The 17,485-nt window shown below is 62.7% G+C and overlaps 1 protein-coding gene and 1 long non-coding RNA gene across 2 annotated transcripts; one reads left to right on the top strand and one right to left on the bottom strand.

Annotated features, from left to right (window-relative positions):
- Positions 1 to 7,000: 7,000 nt before the first annotated feature.
- Positions 7,001 to 8,233, top strand: LOC140611166 (uncharacterized). The gene is made up of 2 exons (XR_012012492.1): positions 7,001 to 7,282; positions 7,693 to 8,233. It is a non-coding gene; the product is annotated as an uncharacterized lncRNA (long non-coding RNA).
- Positions 7,820 to 16,505, bottom strand: ABHD17A (abhydrolase domain containing 17A, depalmitoylase). Its single transcript, XM_072788012.1, has 5 exons — positions 16,365 to 16,505; positions 12,509 to 13,045; positions 11,078 to 11,272; positions 8,393 to 8,572; positions 7,820 to 8,294 (listed from the first exon to the last, which is right to left on the bottom strand). The coding sequence occupies exons 2-5, from the start codon at positions 12,838 to 12,840 to the stop codon at positions 8,069 to 8,071; spliced, it is 933 nt and encodes a 310-aa protein (XP_072644113.1). The 5' UTR covers positions 12,841 to 13,045; positions 16,365 to 16,505; the 3' UTR covers positions 7,820 to 8,068.
- Positions 16,506 to 17,485: the final 980 nt, after the last annotated feature.

The following is a 17,485-nucleotide window of genomic DNA, read 5'->3' as shown; positions in this document are numbered from 1 at the left end:
GCCCCGCCGCCTGGACTCGGGAGGCCCTGGGGACGTCCGGGCCGGGTGGTTCAGTGGCGAGGGCGCCGACGGCCGGGGCGGCCAAGCCCGCCGTGGGGGGCGGGGGTCACGCGGAAGTGGGACGACAGAGTGGCCCTCTCCGCGGCGACCGCGGCCCCGCCCCTTCCTAGGCCGCCGGTGGGGGCCGGGCGGTGGCGGGCGGCCTCCCGGGAGGGGAGCGGGAGCGGAGCTGCCTCTGCGTGCCTGCGGACGGCGCCGGGACCCTGGCCCCATCCCGGACTCCCGGCCGGCTCTGCCCCGCGCGCCCCCCCCCCCGCCCCCATCCCCGGCTTTCCCCCGCGTGCCCCCCCCCCCCGCCCCGCACGTGGCTGAGCGGAGGAGACCCGCAGTGTCTAGAGGCTGCCCAGAGCAGGAACAGCCTCTTTGGCAGGCCGGTCCCTTTTTCCAGGCGGTGGGCTTCCTAGGTGGGCGCTGGTAGTCGTCCTTCCTGCCGGCCTGGGGTGGGGGGCACCCCCTGTGCCTTTGAAGGCCTAGGTGAGCCGCCGGGGCCAGTCCCCAGCACCCCAGCACCCCTGCCCAGTCCACGCAGCAAAGGCTCCCCCTGCCCACAGCCCGCACCAGGCACCAGGCGCGGGGCAAGCAGCGAGACAGGAAGGAGGCCAGGACCCATTCGTTCCCTTCCAGGGATGTTTACTGTGCACGCAGGGGCCAAGGCGTAGGGCAGGGCAGCGGGGAGTCAGGACAGGGCCCCGGTGGGCGCAGGAAGGGGCTGGGGGCAGCCCCACTGGGAGCTGAAGCGCAAGGAACCTCCAGCAAGCGGGCAGAGGGCTGCGGGAAGTGAGGTGATGGCTGAGGCGGTGCCTTCCCACCCGTGGGTGTGGAGACAGGTCAGGGCTGCGGGCCTGGGCGTCCCCGGCAGGCTGTGTGGCCTGGGACAAGGCTTCACTCCGGCGATAACCAGGATCTCAGACGTGTGGGCCATGCCGGCCCCTCTGCAGGCAGCAGTCCCCGTCGGGGGCCCATGCTCCAGCCAGGGCCCGTGCGCTCGCACCCTGGGCAGCACCCCGGGCAGCCAGCGTGTGTAACAGCCCTGGTGCCCCAAGATCCCCACCCACTCGGACTCCACGCTCTGCCCTGCTGTGTTACTCTGTTCCCGCCAAGACGCTTCAAGGGACCAGGGCTGGTAGAAGCCAGAGCTGAGGCAGCAGAGGGTCTGAGGAAAGTACGCAGGGGGCCCCCCCACCGAAGCCAATCCCTTCTTCCCGCCCCTAACCTGCCCTGGTGGCACCGGCGAGGTCAGGGGGCACTCACCCAGCTGCAAGGTCAGGGCAGAGCAGGGGCAGTGGCTGGCTACGGAGGGAACGCACAGGTGAGTGGAGGTACCGGTGGCCCAGGGATGCCCCAGCCTCTGTGCCCACAGGGAAGGTGCCCCACACGGGGCAGGGTCAGAAGCCAGGCTGCAGCGTGTGTATATGTATGTGAACGTATGTGAACATGCGTGTGCCTGTAAACTCGCCGGGCTAGCCCTGTCTTAAGACAGTAAAGACTTTTACTTTTTGTTTTAGTACTTTTAATAATATTTTCTTTGCCGTTCAACTCTTTTTTGAATCCATGCGTATTTTATTCCTTTTTTTAATTTTTTTTAAAAGATTTTATTTATTGGGGGATCCCTGGGTGGCTCAGCGGTTTAGCACCTGCCTTTGGCCCAGGGCGTGATCCTGGGGTCCCGGGATCAAGTCCTACTTCTGGCCAGGACACTCTGTGTGTGTGTCTCTAATGAGTAAATAAATAAAATCTTTAAAAAAAATAAAAAAAATAAAAGATTTTATTTATTTATGAGAAACACAGAGAGAGAGAGAGAGGCAGAGACACAGGCAGAGGGAGAAGCAGGCTCCATGCAGGGAGCCCGATGTGGGACTCAATCCCAGGACCCCAGGATCACGCCCTGAGCCAACAGCAGGCGCTAAACCACTGAGCCACCCGGGCTGCCCTTTTTTTTTTAATTTTTAAAAGTAGGCTCCATACCCAGCACGAAGCCCAACGCAGGGTTTGAACTCAGGACCCTGAGATCGAGAGCTGAGTGGAGATGCAGTAGGAGGCTTAATGGACTAAGCCACCCAGGCAACGCCCTCCACACCTTTTGTTCTCTTTAAATACCAGCAGATTCAAAGCAGTGTAATTACAGGCCATGTGTCCATTTCTAGGCTTTTCTATATGAAAAATTATTTTCTAAATAAATCTCCCCCCGCCTTAAATGTAAGTTGGACTCAGGGACTCGCTTCCAAAGAACAGAGCAGTAGGGGCACCTGGGGAGCTCAGGGGTTGGGCATCTGCCTTTGGCTCAGGGTGTGATCCCGGGTCAAGGAGATTGGGTCCCGCATCGGGCTCCCTGCAGGGAGCCTGCTTCTCCCTCTGCCTGTGTCTCTGCCTTTCTGTGTCTTTTGGGAATAAACAAATAAAATATTAAACAAAAACAAACAACAGAGCAGCCAGGGGGAGGCCCAGCTGACCCCACCTTAGCCCAGTGGTCAAGACCAAGGTCAACCTTAGGGTGACACGGGGGAGCATCAGGGACCCTTGATGGCAGGTGACAACGAGACTCAGCTCAACTCCACATTCTTCCCCAACACCCATAACCCCTGTCTAGCTCCGCCGGGGTAGGGGACATCTTACAGGATATCTGACCACTCCCCAAAACTGTCAAGGTCATGAAAAACACGGAATAACTGAACAAGTGACCTAGATTTTGAGAGACTAAGGAGATAAAATGGTGACATGTGCGCGGGCTGTTGGGACAGAGAAGGACATTCGTGGAAGAGCCCAGGTGATTGGATGAGGGGCTGGGGTGCACTTAACCTGGATGCACATGAGGAACCTGGCGTTTCTTGCTTCTGACACGAAGTTGACCAGAAGGGCAGTGAGTGAACGTGGCTGGACTCTGGACTCTTTCCTGTAAACCCCAAAGTACTGCAAGATGAAAATGTTAATTTTAAATAATCCCTGTGCCCAATGCGGGACTTGCACTCACAACCCTGAGATCAAGAGTCACACGCTCCCTGGACTGAGCCGACTGGGCACCCGCAAGATAAAAATTTTAAAGCAAACATGAAGGCGGCTGCCTGGGTGGCTCAGTGGGAGGAGTGTCTGATCCTTGATCTCAGCTCAGGACTTGATCTGATCCCGGGGTCGTGAGATCGAGCCCCACGTCGGGCTCCGTGCTGGGTGTGGAGCCTACTTAAAAAATAAATAAATAAATGTTTAAAACAAACCTGAAGAGTGGTTTGTCTCTCTGAGGACCACAGGGGTTGGTCCTATTTAGTGGTAAGAGCTGCGCTGAGGTGTTAGCTCGCTTTGGAGGCACCTCGGAGGTTTTTTTTTTAACCCCCCTGTCCTGTCAAACTGTCAGTGTTGTGCCTTGTGACCCACTGATTCCACTCCTAAGAAGGAACCCCAAAAATACTCCAAGAGGATCAAGCGTGTCTGTATATTGTTGCAGGGTTTTGTTTTTTTATTTTATTTATTTGACAAGGAAAGCCCGGGGGGGTGGGGTGTGCACACAAGCAGGGGGAAAGCCAGGCAGAGGCAGCAGCTGATTGCCTGCGGAGCAGGGAGCCCGACACTTGGGGTTCCATCTGAGGACCCTGTGGGGTCACGACCTGGCTGAAGGCCAGCGCCTCATGGACCCACCCACTCGGGCGCCCCTTGTGGCAACTGTTTCTAATGGGAAGAAGGAAGACACCCGAGGACAGTTACTAGGGTGGGAGGTCGGGGCTGTGGGAGAACCGGGGTGCAGAGCGTCTGGCAGGCCTGCTCCCCTGGTGGCCACCTGACCTGCGGAGGGAGAGCAAGACCTTCCTTCCACCCATCTCCTCTCACGGGGTGGGGAGGTGCGGGCCGGGGGTGGCCCCAGGCACAGCCCCTCTGAGCCGAGTGACGGCAGCCAGGCCCCGAGCCCCCAGGCCTCACCAGCACTGCTGCGCGCACTCACGTGGCTCGGTCTGCGTTCGGCCTGGTGCCAGGCACGGGGGTCTGGCAGCACAGAGCTCGCGGTCCCGCAGGGCACAGCCGTGTCCAGAGGTGGTGTGAGCACCATGGGAGCCCAGGACCCCTCTTGTTAAGTGGGGACCATGGGGACAGCAAGCCCTGGGGCCCCATGTCATCATGGAGATTGTGCTTGAGACGGGAGCTCGGAGATGTAAGGGGAGGGGATCCTGATGCTGGGCTGGCACCCCCACCTGCCAAGCCCCACAGCCCCCAGGTCGGTTCCGCACCCCGTTACCCGGCCCTGGGGGAGCACCCGGGCCTTGGATCAGGGTGCCCAGGGCCTCTCAGGGGAGGCTCCCACCAGAGGCCCCGTCTCACGTCTGGCCCCTCCGGAACATCGGGGCCCTGTAGTTCAGGTGGACACGGGCACAGACCGTGGAGTGGGTCCCACCAGCCCAGGGGGCCGGGGCGATGGGGGAAGCGGGGTCGTCAGGGGCAGGGAGAGGCGCGTGGACGGCCTGGCTCTGGGGGGCTGGGGAGCCTGGGGACGTCCAGTGTGGGCTCCCGGGCCCCGGGGGGGTAGCGTCCACATGGTCCAGACCTGACCCTCGGAGGGGCCAGGCGGGGCTGAGGCAGGTGCACGTGTCTCCCCCACGCAGGCTGTGTCCCCCCCAGGTCTCCGGGTGCTTCGGGGCCTTGGGGGCCTGGTCTCCGCTGAGCCGGATCAGGCGTCCGGGAGCCGGGGGCGCCCTGCCCGGTGCGTGTGCTCAGGCGCCTGCTGGGCAGCAGGACAATGCTGCTGCCGGGTGTGAACACATGTGTTGTGGAAAATCCACAAAATGGAGAACCGAAAGTTGGCCCTTCTCCCAGGCAGCCTGGCCCATGGGCCATACCAAGCAGAGAGGAAGGGGGGCGCATCCTGGAACGTACCACTGGCTTCCCCCGTCACGGCTCCCGTGTGGCCCGACCCCCACCCCAGAGGCTGAGGGTGAGCCCCAGACCCGGGCCCCACAGGCCGCAGCTGCTGGCCTTAGTTTATCCCTTACGTGCAATGGGTGGGCACTATGGACACGGCAGCCCCAGCCCGGGTGACCCCCCAGGGGCAGGGGAGGGACAAGTACTGGAGCTTTCAGAATCCTCTGTCACGCAGTGTCGTGTGAAACTAGGATGACATGCGACCCGTCAGCTGTGGGTTCTGAGGGGACAACATTCCCGACTTTAACGAGGGGAGGTGGGGTCTGAGCAGGGTCAGGAAAGAAGGCAGTGGACTTCCGGCGGGCCGGGACAACACGGAGTCACACGCACTCGCACTCGGGAGCCCAGCAGGTGCTAAAGACAGTGCGTCAGCAAAGGGAAAGGGAAATGGGGTCGTCGGGGGGCAACCGATTTGGGAAGAAAAGCAGCTTGGGTTCCCTCCGCACTGCTTCCCAGAAGCACTTTCCAGATTTAGACCAAACCTTTAAATATATATTTTAAAAAGAAACCATTACGTTCCCAGAAAAATACATCAAATGTTTTTATAGTCTTGAAATAGAGAAAATATTTCTGAGCGTGACACAAAATGCAGAAAGCCGTAAGTGAAAAAAAAAAAAAAAAAGAAAAAACTAATAGTGACTAATAATGATCTTAAACGCTTAGCAGAAATAATATGACTTTCTTAGAGACCAAAGGGAAAAAAACACAGTCCAAGTCAAAAACCAAATTATAGATCCAGGGGTAGGAGGGAAAACGCCTTTAACGGGAATTGGGCTAATTTCCTTAATATGTCAAGCGCTCCTAGAAAACAATAACTCCCAACAACTCAATGGAAAAACGGCTGAAGAATACGAATGGCAAATGGCTTTTAAACCTGTGCGTGTTTACAGCAAATACAGACTTGCCCCGTCTCGAAAGGGTTATATGAGTGGCAAAAATAACCGATGTAGAGATAAATCCGACAAAACTACTGATGTGTTCGATTTCACTTGTAGGAAACTCGAGCAAAGCTACAATGAAATATTATTTCACGCCTGCCGGGTCTGCAAAATCAAGCGTCGGGGCTGGGGGACATGGGCCCCTCCTCGTCGGGCGGGCTCGAGGCTAGGACCTGTGCTAGGGACCTGGGGAAAGGGCCCTTTGACCTAGCAGCCCTGCACTGAAGAATTCGGTGTCCGGGAATATTCCTCCTTGTGTGTCCTTGGGCGTCGAGGGGACAAGGCTGTCCCTGTGCGAGGATCGTCCGCGGGGCATCGCGTGCTACAAAAACGCTGGAAAGAACCTGACTTCCCACCGACAGGAGACGGCCCGGCAATCAGGACCCGGGCCCGCACCTGCGCGGCGAGAAGGCGCCACTGCCACGCCGCGTGCACACTCCGGAGGTCCCCGCGCACACGGGACAGGTGAGGACTGCCCGGGCCGGGCGCCCTGGGGTCGGGCTGGCGGGGATGCCAGGTGTTCACCCGACGCGCCAGGTCTTGCTCTGTGCGTCTGAAAACATGTTTGTTCCGATTCTAAACCAGGTGTTTTCAACGTCGTGCGCCTGCGGAGCGCTTGATCTCGGGGGCTTGGGGTCTGGTGGGGCCAAGACGACACGCTCTGCGGCAAGGGGCGGGGCTGGAGGCAGAGCAGCCGAGAAACACCAGCACAGGGCCCCGTCGGCGCGTCGGCCGCCAAGCCAAGCTGTGCAAAGGCCCTGTGGCGGAGGGCAGAGGAGCGCGGGGCCCACGGCCCCCTCTCCGGCGAGTTCACTTCCCGGCCCCACTCGGGCCCGCGGCGCCGCCCATTGCCGGGACCGGCCCGTGGGGCTCGGAGGGGGCGGGCGAGGCCCCGTCGAGCAGGCGGCGCCCCGGGCCCGAGAGCGGCCGCACGCCCCGGCCACGCCGCCCCACGGGAGGCCGAGGCGCGCAGGGGCACGCGGGCCGGGCTGCGGGGTCCGAGCCGCCGCCACTTACCGCCGCGGCCGCCACCTCCTCCCGGGTCGGGTCGGTCGCCTCAGCCGCCGCGGCGCGCGGAGCCCGCCACTTCCGCTTCCGCCCTGGCCGCGCCCCCTCGGCGGCGACCCCGCCCCCAGGGCGAAGCCCCGCCCCCTCTTAAGGGGGCCGCGGCCCCCAGGAAGCCTGGGGCGGGGCGGGTGGAAGCGGCCCCTCTGGGTGTCCGCCTGGCCACCGCCTGCTGCCGCAACACACGCAGAGTCGCCTCGGAGGACAGGCCACTTCTCACCCTGGAGCGGCGCAGAGGGCTCCCCGGGGGCTGGGGGAAGTCCAGGGAGACCCCGGCTCAGCCCTGTCTTCAACGGCATCCCCGGAGGACACGCTGTCGGGTGACTCCCTCGGCGCTCCCCGAATCCCAGCCCCAGCCCCCTTTCCTGGGGAGGCCCCGCTGGGCCCCTGAACCTGTCTGGTCCAGGGTGGGCTCTCTTGGCTCCTGTGCCGGGAGGCGGGGGGTCAGGAGGGGCAGCTAGGGCAGCCTGGCAACCACACGGCACGCACTGCGCCACCCAGACCTCAGCATCCTTGCCTACCACGCGGGAGGGGAAGGGGCCCTGGCCACCCCAGAGCAGAGGGAGCCCACCCCCCACCCCACCCCCATCCCCCCGCCAGGACGCACATGGCACCAGGCAGGCGAGGGTCCTGGGTCTGAATGCTGCCTACCGCTCCATCACCACCCACACTACCAGTAGTCTCCAGGTGTACTCCGAATGGGGCCCTGACCCCATCTCCTCTGCCACAGGGACAGTGACTTGACCTCTTCATTTCTGCCAAAGGGTCCTGGGAGTTTGAGAGTGAAGCCCAGCCTCTTCATCCAACTCGCTGTGCCCTGGGAGAGTGTGCATGAGCCACAAAAGGGAGAGGAACCCTAAAATTTTAAATCTTTAATTCGTTTTCACGTTTTTCCTTCTTTTTGCTTCCAAAAGGAAAGGAGAGCATAGCTCCGCGCCTGTACATCGTCCACGGCCCCTGGGCTGGGGCAGGTCCCGACCCCCTACCCTCCAGCTGCCTCGGAGGACTGGGGTGCCCGGGGGGTTCACATGCAGCCCCGGGGCGGGGCGGGGGCGAGGTCCAGGCGCCGCCTTATTGCTGAAGTCCCGGCACGGCTCAGGGCTAGGCTAGGCGCGCTGGCTGGGCAGCTCCTGGGAGATGAAGCGGCGCAGGCGCTCCAAGTACTGGCTGTAGAGCTCGATGTCGTTGTGCCCGGCGCCCTCCACCCACAGCGGCTCCACGGCCTTGGGGCAGCGCTCATAGAGCGCCAGCCCGTGGGAGAAGTCGATGACTTCGTCCTCCGTGCCGTGGATGATGAGCACCGGTGACGTGATCTTGGACACCTTCTCGATGCTGTAGGGCAGGGCACGGCAAGGCTCAGAGCAGCGCCCCGCCCTGCTGAAGCCCCGCCCCTGACCTCCCGCCCCCGCCCCCATACACCCCTCTCTCACTTGGGGAACGCATCGAAGCAGTAGGTCTTCTTGGTGTCAGGGAAGGCAACGCGCATGCCTGAGGTGAGCGGAGAGTGCAGCACCACGGCAGCGCACTCATAGCGAGAGGCCAGGTCCACGGTGGGCACCGTGCCGATGCTCTGCCCATACAGGACGATGCTGTCCGGGCTGATGCCGTACCTGGCAGTGAAGCAGGATCAGCCACAGCCAGCAGCAGCCATGGCAAGCTGCGCACACACCCCTCCTACCCCCTGCCCTCCTAGGGCAGTCCCCCACCATCCCTGCACTGCCTCCAGGCAGCAGGGTGGAGTCCAGAGACAATCCTCCCTACTCCCCACCCCTGTCCCCCAACAACTCACAAGTCGGCTCAGTAGGGAGGCAGGGCCTGGGCAGATGTGCAGACAGCTGCACCAGCTGCAGCCCCACCTGGCCCTAACCCTGTTTCACCAACAGTACCAACGTGGATCACACATGCAATGGCCCTGCTGAGGGCCCCAAGACCATGGTCAGGCTTCTGGGGGGCAGGGCAGGCCCTGAGGCCCCCCCCCCCCCCCCGGTCCCCTACACACACTTGACCAGGGACACACCCAGCTCCTGGTACCACACACAGGGGGCTTGTCTTCCTCCAGTTGTCCCTCACCCATCCCCTTGGCCATGGGAAACCACGGTAGCTGTGTCCCCGATCTGATCAGCCAGTTTGCAGCCCCTCGGTGTCTGGCATGCCCAGGTAAGCGCTTAGTACAACACAGGTGAGCAGGAATGCGGGCTCCTGCAGGGTGGACGCCACCTCCTCCTTGGGCACCTTCTCTACATGGTGGCCATGTCCTGAACTGCCTCCTCGACACCAACTCCCACATCCAGGCCCTAGCCCTTTCCCTCACCATCTACGTCCCCCCACACCTCCCCTAGCACCCCACCCTACCCCCAGCACAGTTGATCCAGCCCCAAGCCAGCTTCACAGCCTCCAACCGCCCAATCCCATCTGCATGGGGACCCTCTAGCCACCTTCCCCACGGAAGAGGCCTCCATGATTCTCCTCCCACAAACCTGGACCCTGATACACCAAGAGGACACCCTCCTGCATCTCACCTGTACAGCCTACCCAGGCGGCAAGATTCCACCTCCCTGTCTACCGAGGGGCCACCCACACCTGTCTCTGTCCTGGCAGCACTCCAGATTAACAACTGCCTGGCCTGGGGCTTCAGGGACACCACCTGGCCTTGGTCTACCACCCTGGCCACTCCTCAGCCTGCTCCCTGGACCAGGGCAGCCACCATGGCACCGAGCACCAGTCCAGCCCTAACACCTGGACATCTCCGACTGGAAAAACACAATAGGTACCACATGGCAATCCTTCCCCAGACCTCCCCAGCCCCTGGTCACCACTTGGGCCCAAGCCTCCTGCCTCCTGCCCTCCCACTGATCTTCCCTAAGGGATCAGGTCTCTGGAACACAGCGTGGGCAGCAGGACAGATGGTTGGATGGACAGAGCTCAGACCCCTTACCCTAGAGTGGGGTGCCAGTCTGCCAGCCACCCCCAGCCAGCAGGAACAGCAGGAAGGGCTAGGGATGCCCCGGGGGGGGGGTGGGGGGCTCAGGCTCAGCAGTTTAGCGCTGCCTTCAGCCCAGGGCGGGATCCTGGAGTCCCGGGATAGGGATCGAGTCCCCCATTGGGCTCCCTGCATGGAGCCTGCTTCTCCCTCTGCTTGTGTCTCTGCCTTTCTGTCTCTCTGCTTCTCATGAATAAATAAATAAAATCTTTAAAAAAAAAAAAGGAAGGGCTGAGGAAGCCAAGAGCAGCACGTACCTGCACCGTGCCGCCCAGGATGGGTCCCCAGTGCCAGGGTGGTGCCAGGGGACCCCACTCCTGGGGCCTGCAGCAGGGACTGCCTGGTGCATCACTTGGGCAACCAGGGTCCCCACATCCCCAGGGGAAGCTGACTTTGGTCCCTATAGGCACGGGTGGGGCAGGTCAGCCAGGCAGGGCTGAGATGGGGCAGCCCCAAGGAGGCAGTGGGCAGGGCCCCACTACTTCCAGGAGGGTCAGAGTCAGGGTGGCCTCCTTCCAAAGGATTCTCTGGGCTCAGACGCCAAGTTAGTACGCTTCAGTGAATAAGCAATAAGGTGGGGAGGGGGCTGCCCAGGAACTGGATGAGGAGCATGATGGGGGCTCCAGGGAGGGAGGTGGGCCCAGACCCTGGTGGCCCTAAGGCAAGCACACAGGTATGTCCTGGGGACCCTAACCCAAAGAGGACCTAGCCTCTGCTCCTAGCCTCCCACTGGCCCCAAGGCTGTGCTAGACACCAAGCTTCCTGACAGAGCCCTCTAGAACCTTCCAGAATCCTCCAGGGCCCAAAGGAGCCCTACCTCAAGAGGAGACCACAGTGAGTGGCTACTCATGCCTCGCAGGCCAGCTCTGAGACTATGACAAAGCAGCCCCACTCTACCGTGCACACCAAATGCTCCCTCGCTGCCGAGACTCTCAGAGTCTTTTTACACAGTCCGCATCCTCCAACCACCCACCTCCAGACAGAACCTTTACTCCCCTAGGGACAGCCCCGGCCCATCCACAGCCCTGCCAGGCAAGGGGTTCCCAGGAGGGGAGAGGTGCCTGCCCCACCCAGACGTAGCCTAGGCTTCCCCCTTGCCCCCTTGCCTTCACCCCCACCCCAACATAAAGCCCACCTGGTACGCAGCGCCTGCCAGGCAGCATCGATGTCAGCATAGAGGTTCTTCTCAGAGGGCTTGCCAGAGCTGACGCCGTAGCCAGAGTAGTCGTAGGAGAAGATGTTGCAGTTGATGCGCGTGCCCAGGCCAATGTAGAAGCTGCTCATCTGGCCCAGGTCCACCGCGTTGCCGTGGGAGAAGAGAACCGTGTACCTGGGGCAGGGACGGAGGGAGGACAGGTCAGAAAGCATGGGGATAGGACACCCCCTGGGCCCCCAACCACCACAGACAAGAATATTAATGAGGGAGACTCCCTCCTGGCTGTGAGGTCTTGGGCAGGGGACAGCAGCAGAACCTTAGATGTCCCCTCTGTGAGAGGAAGGGAACCCTGGGACCACTGGGCAGGGTCTCAGCGCAGGGTGGACCCACAGTGTGAGCTCAGCAAGCTCAGTGACCGCCACGTTCGTTCCCTCTGGGCCATGGCTGTCCTCTGGAATCACTCCTTTTAGAGGGACTCTGAGAGCTCAAGGATGGCACACACGTATGCCTGCTGCTTGGAACCTTCCAGAGAATGAGACAGCGGCTTCTCCTCTTGATAGCCAGCACCCACCCTTACCCCACAATAAGACCAATCCCTGTTCGCAGCGTCTCTTCCCACTCCTACAGACCCCAACCCTGGCACTCGTTTCTGCCCTGCAAGGCTGCTGGCAGATCAGGACCCGCCCCAGGTCACACCGACAGGCTGGATCCTGGCCAATGGACTCCAAGTGGCTTCTTCCTCCAGCACCCCTGGGCCCCAGCCTCGCTAAAAGGCAAAAACTTGCCCTTTGTACTCAGATGTGGAGTCAGAACCCTGTCTGGTCTAAAGGCAGAAACACCTAGAAGGCCCCACCTCTTTCCTGCTCTGGTGCTTAAGGGAGAGCCCCAAGGACACCCTGTTAATGAGGAGTCAGACTTGGCCCGAGCCACCTGCCAGGCCTCGGGTGCCCTGGTCCCAAAGCGAATGGCGAGGCCTCACTGAGCACCCAGCACCCAGAAGCCCTTCCCAGGGCAGGTGAGTGCGGAGACCCTGAAGCGGGCCGCACCTCAGCAGGCAGGGGTGACGGCCACTGCGATCGGCCTCCCTGAGCCTTGGCACTCATCCGTGTGACGGGGCTGCGTCTGGAAGGGCACCGGCATGAGGGGCCTGGGGCGGTCCCACGGGGCCATGGGTGGAGTGGGGCCTGCTCTTGGAGAATCTCATCAGCCACCCTCTTTGGCAAGAACCCCCAGGGTGCCTGCGCCGCCAGATGGGCCTTCACCCGGGCCCTGGCCATCTGGGAGCTGCCTCTGGCAGGAAACGAAAGGCCCGAGCATGGAGCATGTCCCGTACCGGGCACCCCCCACCCTGACTAGGTCCATCTACCCCTCCACGCGCGTCTGGGTCCTGCCCCGGTTCCGTGGGCTCACCTGGCGCCGGGCACACAGCGCACGTACATGCAGGAGATGCGGTTGCCCCGGCTGCTCTTGGTCAGGAAGACCTCGATGGTGTCCAGCTCACGCTGGCTGTACTGGAAATCAGCACGCTCCATCAGGTGCAGCTTCCAGCGCCCGGGGGTGCCAGCAGAGGCCCGCAGGGTCCCCGAAGGGGCAGCCCCAGCTCCACCAGGCCCCGGCTCGGGCTCCGGCACCAGCGAGTAGGTAGGCTCCGGCGGCAGGAAGGCGAGCTTGGCAGCAATGCGGCCGGGGCAGGGTGGGCAGCAGAAAAGGCAGCAGAGCTCGCTCACTGACAGGCCGTTCATGGCGGGCGCCAGGCCCCAGGGTGGGCCTCGCTTGGCAGGGGAGGGGTGGGGGTGCTCTGAGACGCGGGCAGGGGGGAGGGCAACCCCCAGCCACCGCCCCAGACAGGAGCCCCCTTAGGAGGCCGCAGCCCAGCCCCATCGTGGTCCAAGCCGAGCCCTCGGGAGCCTCGCAGCCTTGCATCTCCACGTCGTGCAGAGGGAAACCCTGCAGGGGAAGAGCGAGAGGTGGGGTTCCCTCGGGTTCCACGGGGAGGTCTCTTGGCCCTCCTCACGGCCCAGTCCACTCTTGCCCGAACTGCTCCCCCTCCACCCCATGGACCTGTGGGCCCAGTTCGTCATCCACAGGATGGGTCCCTCTGTGGGTGGACCCAAAGCTACCAGACCAGCACCTGCTGCACCCTCCCTCGGCGTGCGGTCACCAACTCTTGCCACGTCTGCCACCTGTCAGCCCAGCCTCGGCCTGCAGGCTGTGCTGGGCGATGAGACCCCTGGCTCACCCCAGCAATCCCCCACACAGCCCCCTGCTCTGTGCCCACACATACCCTGTCACCCTCCCCAGGCCCCTGTCCACACGGCTGGCCCAGACTCTCCCCCCAGCCCATCTCCATGCCATCTGTCTAGGATTCATCTGCCACCCCCAGGGGCCACAGAGCAGCCAAGGCCAGGACAGACTGCTGCCTGGAGGGACCTGAGCGCGCGCTCCCGGGGGCCAGCGCTGCAGCGTCCAGAGGCAGGGGACATACAACAAACAAAGGCTCTGGTAACAAAAGCAGGATACATCTAGAGGCTTGGAAGGCAGGCTGTGCTGCGCGGGACAATGGCTCTCCCCTGTGCTTGGGGCCAGGCTGGGGGAGGGGGCCTGGCGCCTGAGGAGCTCCTGCGCCCGCTCCCCCGACTCGGGCTCTGTGCCCTCCGGCTCCTCACCTACCCGGCTCCTCACCGACCTGGGAGTAAGCCGGGCCAGGTAGTGGACGGGGGCGTGGCTCCGAGACGCGCCCAGGAAGTCAGGCTACAGCTAAAGCGCTAGGGCAGCTACCATCCCCCACGGAGCTGCCAACGCAGGCTCTGAACGAAACCCCAGGTTTGGGAAAGACCTAAGCACTTAACTTAGGAGGCTCTTCCTTACAGGCTGGGACGGGGGAGACACACTCACAGCTCCGTTTCAGCCGCGGAGCACCTTGGCGCAGGCAGCTCTGGGCCACGGCCACACAGTCCGCGCACACAGCAGGCTGAGGCCCGGGGACACACCTGCTCCGGTGGACCCGCCGTGTGCCACTGAGGGCTGGAGAGGGGCCACAGCCAGCATCTGCCCAGATTCAGGGCATCCGGGGGGAGTAGGAGGGAGTGTGAAAGCCAAGGCATCCCTGAACCCCAGGCGGGCTGCGCACCGTACCCGCAGGTAGTTTCCAGAGGACGGGGTCTATCGGCCCCGTTCTCAGAGGCAGGAGAGTTTGTCCCCCAGGACACTTGCCGACATGCGGGGACATTTTCAGTTGTGACAAATGGGGAGGGATGCTCCTGGCACTGAATGGGCGGTGCTGATGGGACACTCTACAGGGCACAGGATGCCCTCCCTTTGCCCAAAACATAATTATCGGACCCCAAGCGTCAGTCAACCAAGCCCAGGCTGCTTCAACATACTCTCCGAGACCCAGACCCAAACAGGAACCCTGCGCTGGTGCCAGGGAGGCTTAGAGGGGCTGGAGTTTGCACAGCTCGGTGAAGACTGGTTTCCGGACGAAGGCCAGGCTGAGAGCCAAGGGGGCAGGTAGGAGCCCCCCAGCCCCAGGGAAGTGAAGGGGCACACCCAGGTGGACAAGCCCTACTGCCCAAGCCGGAAACACAGATGTCATCCAGGACTCCTCCCTCCATGGGGGTCTGATGCGTCTTCCCCCACCAGCACCTGATCCATACCACTTCTCGCCTAGCTCTGTGCTGCCCACCCCCACCCCCACTCTCCCCTGCAGCCACACTCGTCTCAGCACAAACCCTAGCAGACTACCTTTCTTCTGGATGCCCCTGGCCTCCCACTACTGTCAGGCTAGAAACTGGACCCTTGCCACAGCCTGCCAAAGGTCAACCCCTGCAGCCTCACTCACCACGTACCCCACCCCCTTGCTCTCCCCGGACAAGCCAGAGCCCTGCCAGGGACCCCCTCCCCCAATCTCACCAGATGGCCCTTGCCCCGTCCTGTCCACCCTTTGGATCTCCCTTCCAGCGCCCCGGAAAGGCCTCCCAAACCAGGTCGAAACACCCCATGCTGACACTTCCACGTCCGTCTCCACAGCACTCACCACAGCTTGCCTTTACCTGTTTAACCACCTCCTACCCCCACGGCAACCAAAGAGAAACTCCATGAGGGCAGGACAGCTCTGTCTGCTCTTGCTCAATAAACGCGGGCGGAACAACGGAGCAAATGACAGGAAGTAAAGAGAAAAGAGGGAAGCTAGAGTTCGCCACGTTGACAGGGAAGGAGGACAGCCTTTCCTCGGGCCACACACACCTGGGACCTCCTGCGTGTCATCTGGGAGCGTCACTGAGGGAGCCTTGAGAGCGGGGCCTCGGACGGGGCCGTGCACACCCCACTGCTTCACTCGCTGGACACAAACCCCTGGCACCCGGAGCCCCCGTGGTGGCGTCCACACCCGCACCCTGGACACTCCCGCCGCCACCACCACCCCCACCCCGGTCAGGCCCCATGAAGGCTGCTGGTGTTCTCAGGACCAAGGAGAAAGCAAGCAACTGCAATACTCTAGGATGACCTAAATACGAAGGACTGTGACAGCACCTCACCCAGCCAGTCCAGGTGGGAAAGCCGCCTGAAGAAGTTGCAGTCTGAAACGTGCAAAGTGTCCGGGGGACAGAGGTCAGGGGTCAGGGCAGAGCAAAACCGCAGGGGTGACGGCGGGTTCCAGGAACTACAGGTCTCCCGTTTGGGCGGACACAGGGGTCCCAGAGGGCGCCAGGGGTGGGTCAGGCGGCGCCCCAGCGCCCTGCTGCGGAGTCTGGACTCCATGCTGGAGGAGTCCTGGGCCGAGCATGCACACCACGGGTCAGGGGCTGCGGCACGTCCCCCGCTGTAACCTGGAGATGCAGCGGGCGCGGACATGGGGGACCCCCCCGCCCGGGCGTCCCTGGGTCCCAGGCGGCCGCAGGGCGCCCGCGAAGGGGCAGAGGCGTCCGGGAGACGTTCAGGAAGCAGGGCTCGGCCAGGGGACGCTGCGGCGGGTCCGGGTGTCGCGCTGGGGCGGGGAGGCGGGTGCTCCGGGGGTGGGCAGAGTCCGGGGGCCGCGTCCCCAGCAGGGTGGGCGCCCGCCCCACGCCGGGGAGCCCAGAGGAGCGGGGACGGGGCTCTGCGGGGTCGGCACGCTGCCCCGCGGGGCCCTACAGCCCGGACGCGGCCTCCCGGGGGTGCGGGGTCTCGGGGGCGTCCCGGCCTCGGGGGCGGGCCCAGCTCCCCAAACGGCCGCGGGCGGCAGCGAGGGCGCCCCGCGCCGCCGCGCTCGCCCCTGCTCGGCACTCACCGCCGCGGCCCGCGCCCCCCGGCCCCGGGGCCGCGCTCCATGGCTCCCGGCCGCCCGCCCGTGCGTCCGTCGGTCCCTCGGCGCCCCGGCCCGGCCTCCTGCGCCGCCGCCGCCGCCGCCGCACCCCCACGGGCGGAAACGAGCCTCGATCCCGCCGCCGCCCCGGAAGTGACGCGAGACGCGCGCGGGGGCCGAGGGCTGCGGACAGGCGCTGGCGCGGCGTGCGTCCGGGGCCCCGGGGCGGGGTTGTGGGCGGGGCCTGGGGCACGGTGGGCGGGGCCTGGCTGTGGTTGGCGGAGCCGGGCTTGGGGGAGGAGCCGAATCTCTGGCGGGGCGGGGCGTAGCGGGGGTGGGCGGGGCCTGTTGCCGTGGTGGGCGTGGCGAGGTGAGCGGGCCCGAGCTCCGGGTCTCAGCCCTGGTTTTCCGCAGAGACACGGCCATTCATTCGTTCTTCCGCTCATTCCGGGGCCAGAGCTTGGGGGAGGCGAGTGGGGCACTCGCTTCGGAAGCGGAATTTACAGAGGCGCCGCAAAACTCAGTCATCCGGATAAAAATGTTAATGCACCATCAAAAAAACAAAATTTTACTGGAACGGGGAGGGGGGGTGCTGACAGGGTGATGAGAGTGAGGCAAGGTCATAGCAGAGCAGGGTCGGATCCTACCTTTTTCAAAATCTTGTTATGCTGTTCATCGTGGATGATTTTGCATTCATCTCAGCTTTTTATTTTTTTTTATTTATTTTTTTTTATTTTTTATTTTATTTATTTATTTATTTATTTTTAATGATAGTCACAGAGAGAGAGAGGCAGAGACACAGGCAGAGGAAGAAGCAGGCTCCATGCACCGGAAGCCCGATGTGGGATTCGATCCCGGGTCTCCAGGATCACGCCCTGGGCCAAAGGCAGGCGCCAAACCGCTGCGCCACCCAGGGATCCCCATCTCAGCTTTTTAAATGTTGCATTAAAATTCTATGAATCTTTGCAGCTGAGCTTTTCGGTGTCCCTTACTTACGTTTTGTGCCTTTGGGGAGTGCCCCACACTGCTCACCCTTCTCCTCTGTCTCTCTCTCTCTCTCTCAGCTCCCACTGCAGGGAGGGAGCTGATCACAGAAGGAAGGAACA

The sequence above is a fragment of the Canis lupus genome, chromosome 19 (genome assembly GCF_048164855.1).
Source record: "Canis lupus baileyi chromosome 19, mCanLup2.hap1, whole genome shotgun sequence".
In the NCBI taxonomy this organism is placed as follows: domain Eukaryota; kingdom Metazoa; phylum Chordata; class Mammalia; order Carnivora; family Canidae; genus Canis; species Canis lupus.
This window is presented reverse-complemented; position numbering and strand designations above follow the sequence as displayed.

Coding starts and splice junctions, on each gene's coding strand:
- ABHD17A (XM_072788012.1), bottom strand. CDS start 12,840: ATGAACGGCCTGTCAGTGAGCGAGCTCTGCTGCCTTTTCTGCTGCCCA. Junction 11,273..12,508: donor CGCTGTGTGCCCGGCGCCAG/GTGAGCCCACGG, acceptor TCCCTGCCCCAG/GTACACGGTTCTCTTCTCCC. Junction 8,573..11,077: donor TGGCAGGCGCTGCGTACCAG/GTGGGCTTTATG, acceptor CTTCACTGCCAG/GTACGGCATCAGCCCGGACA.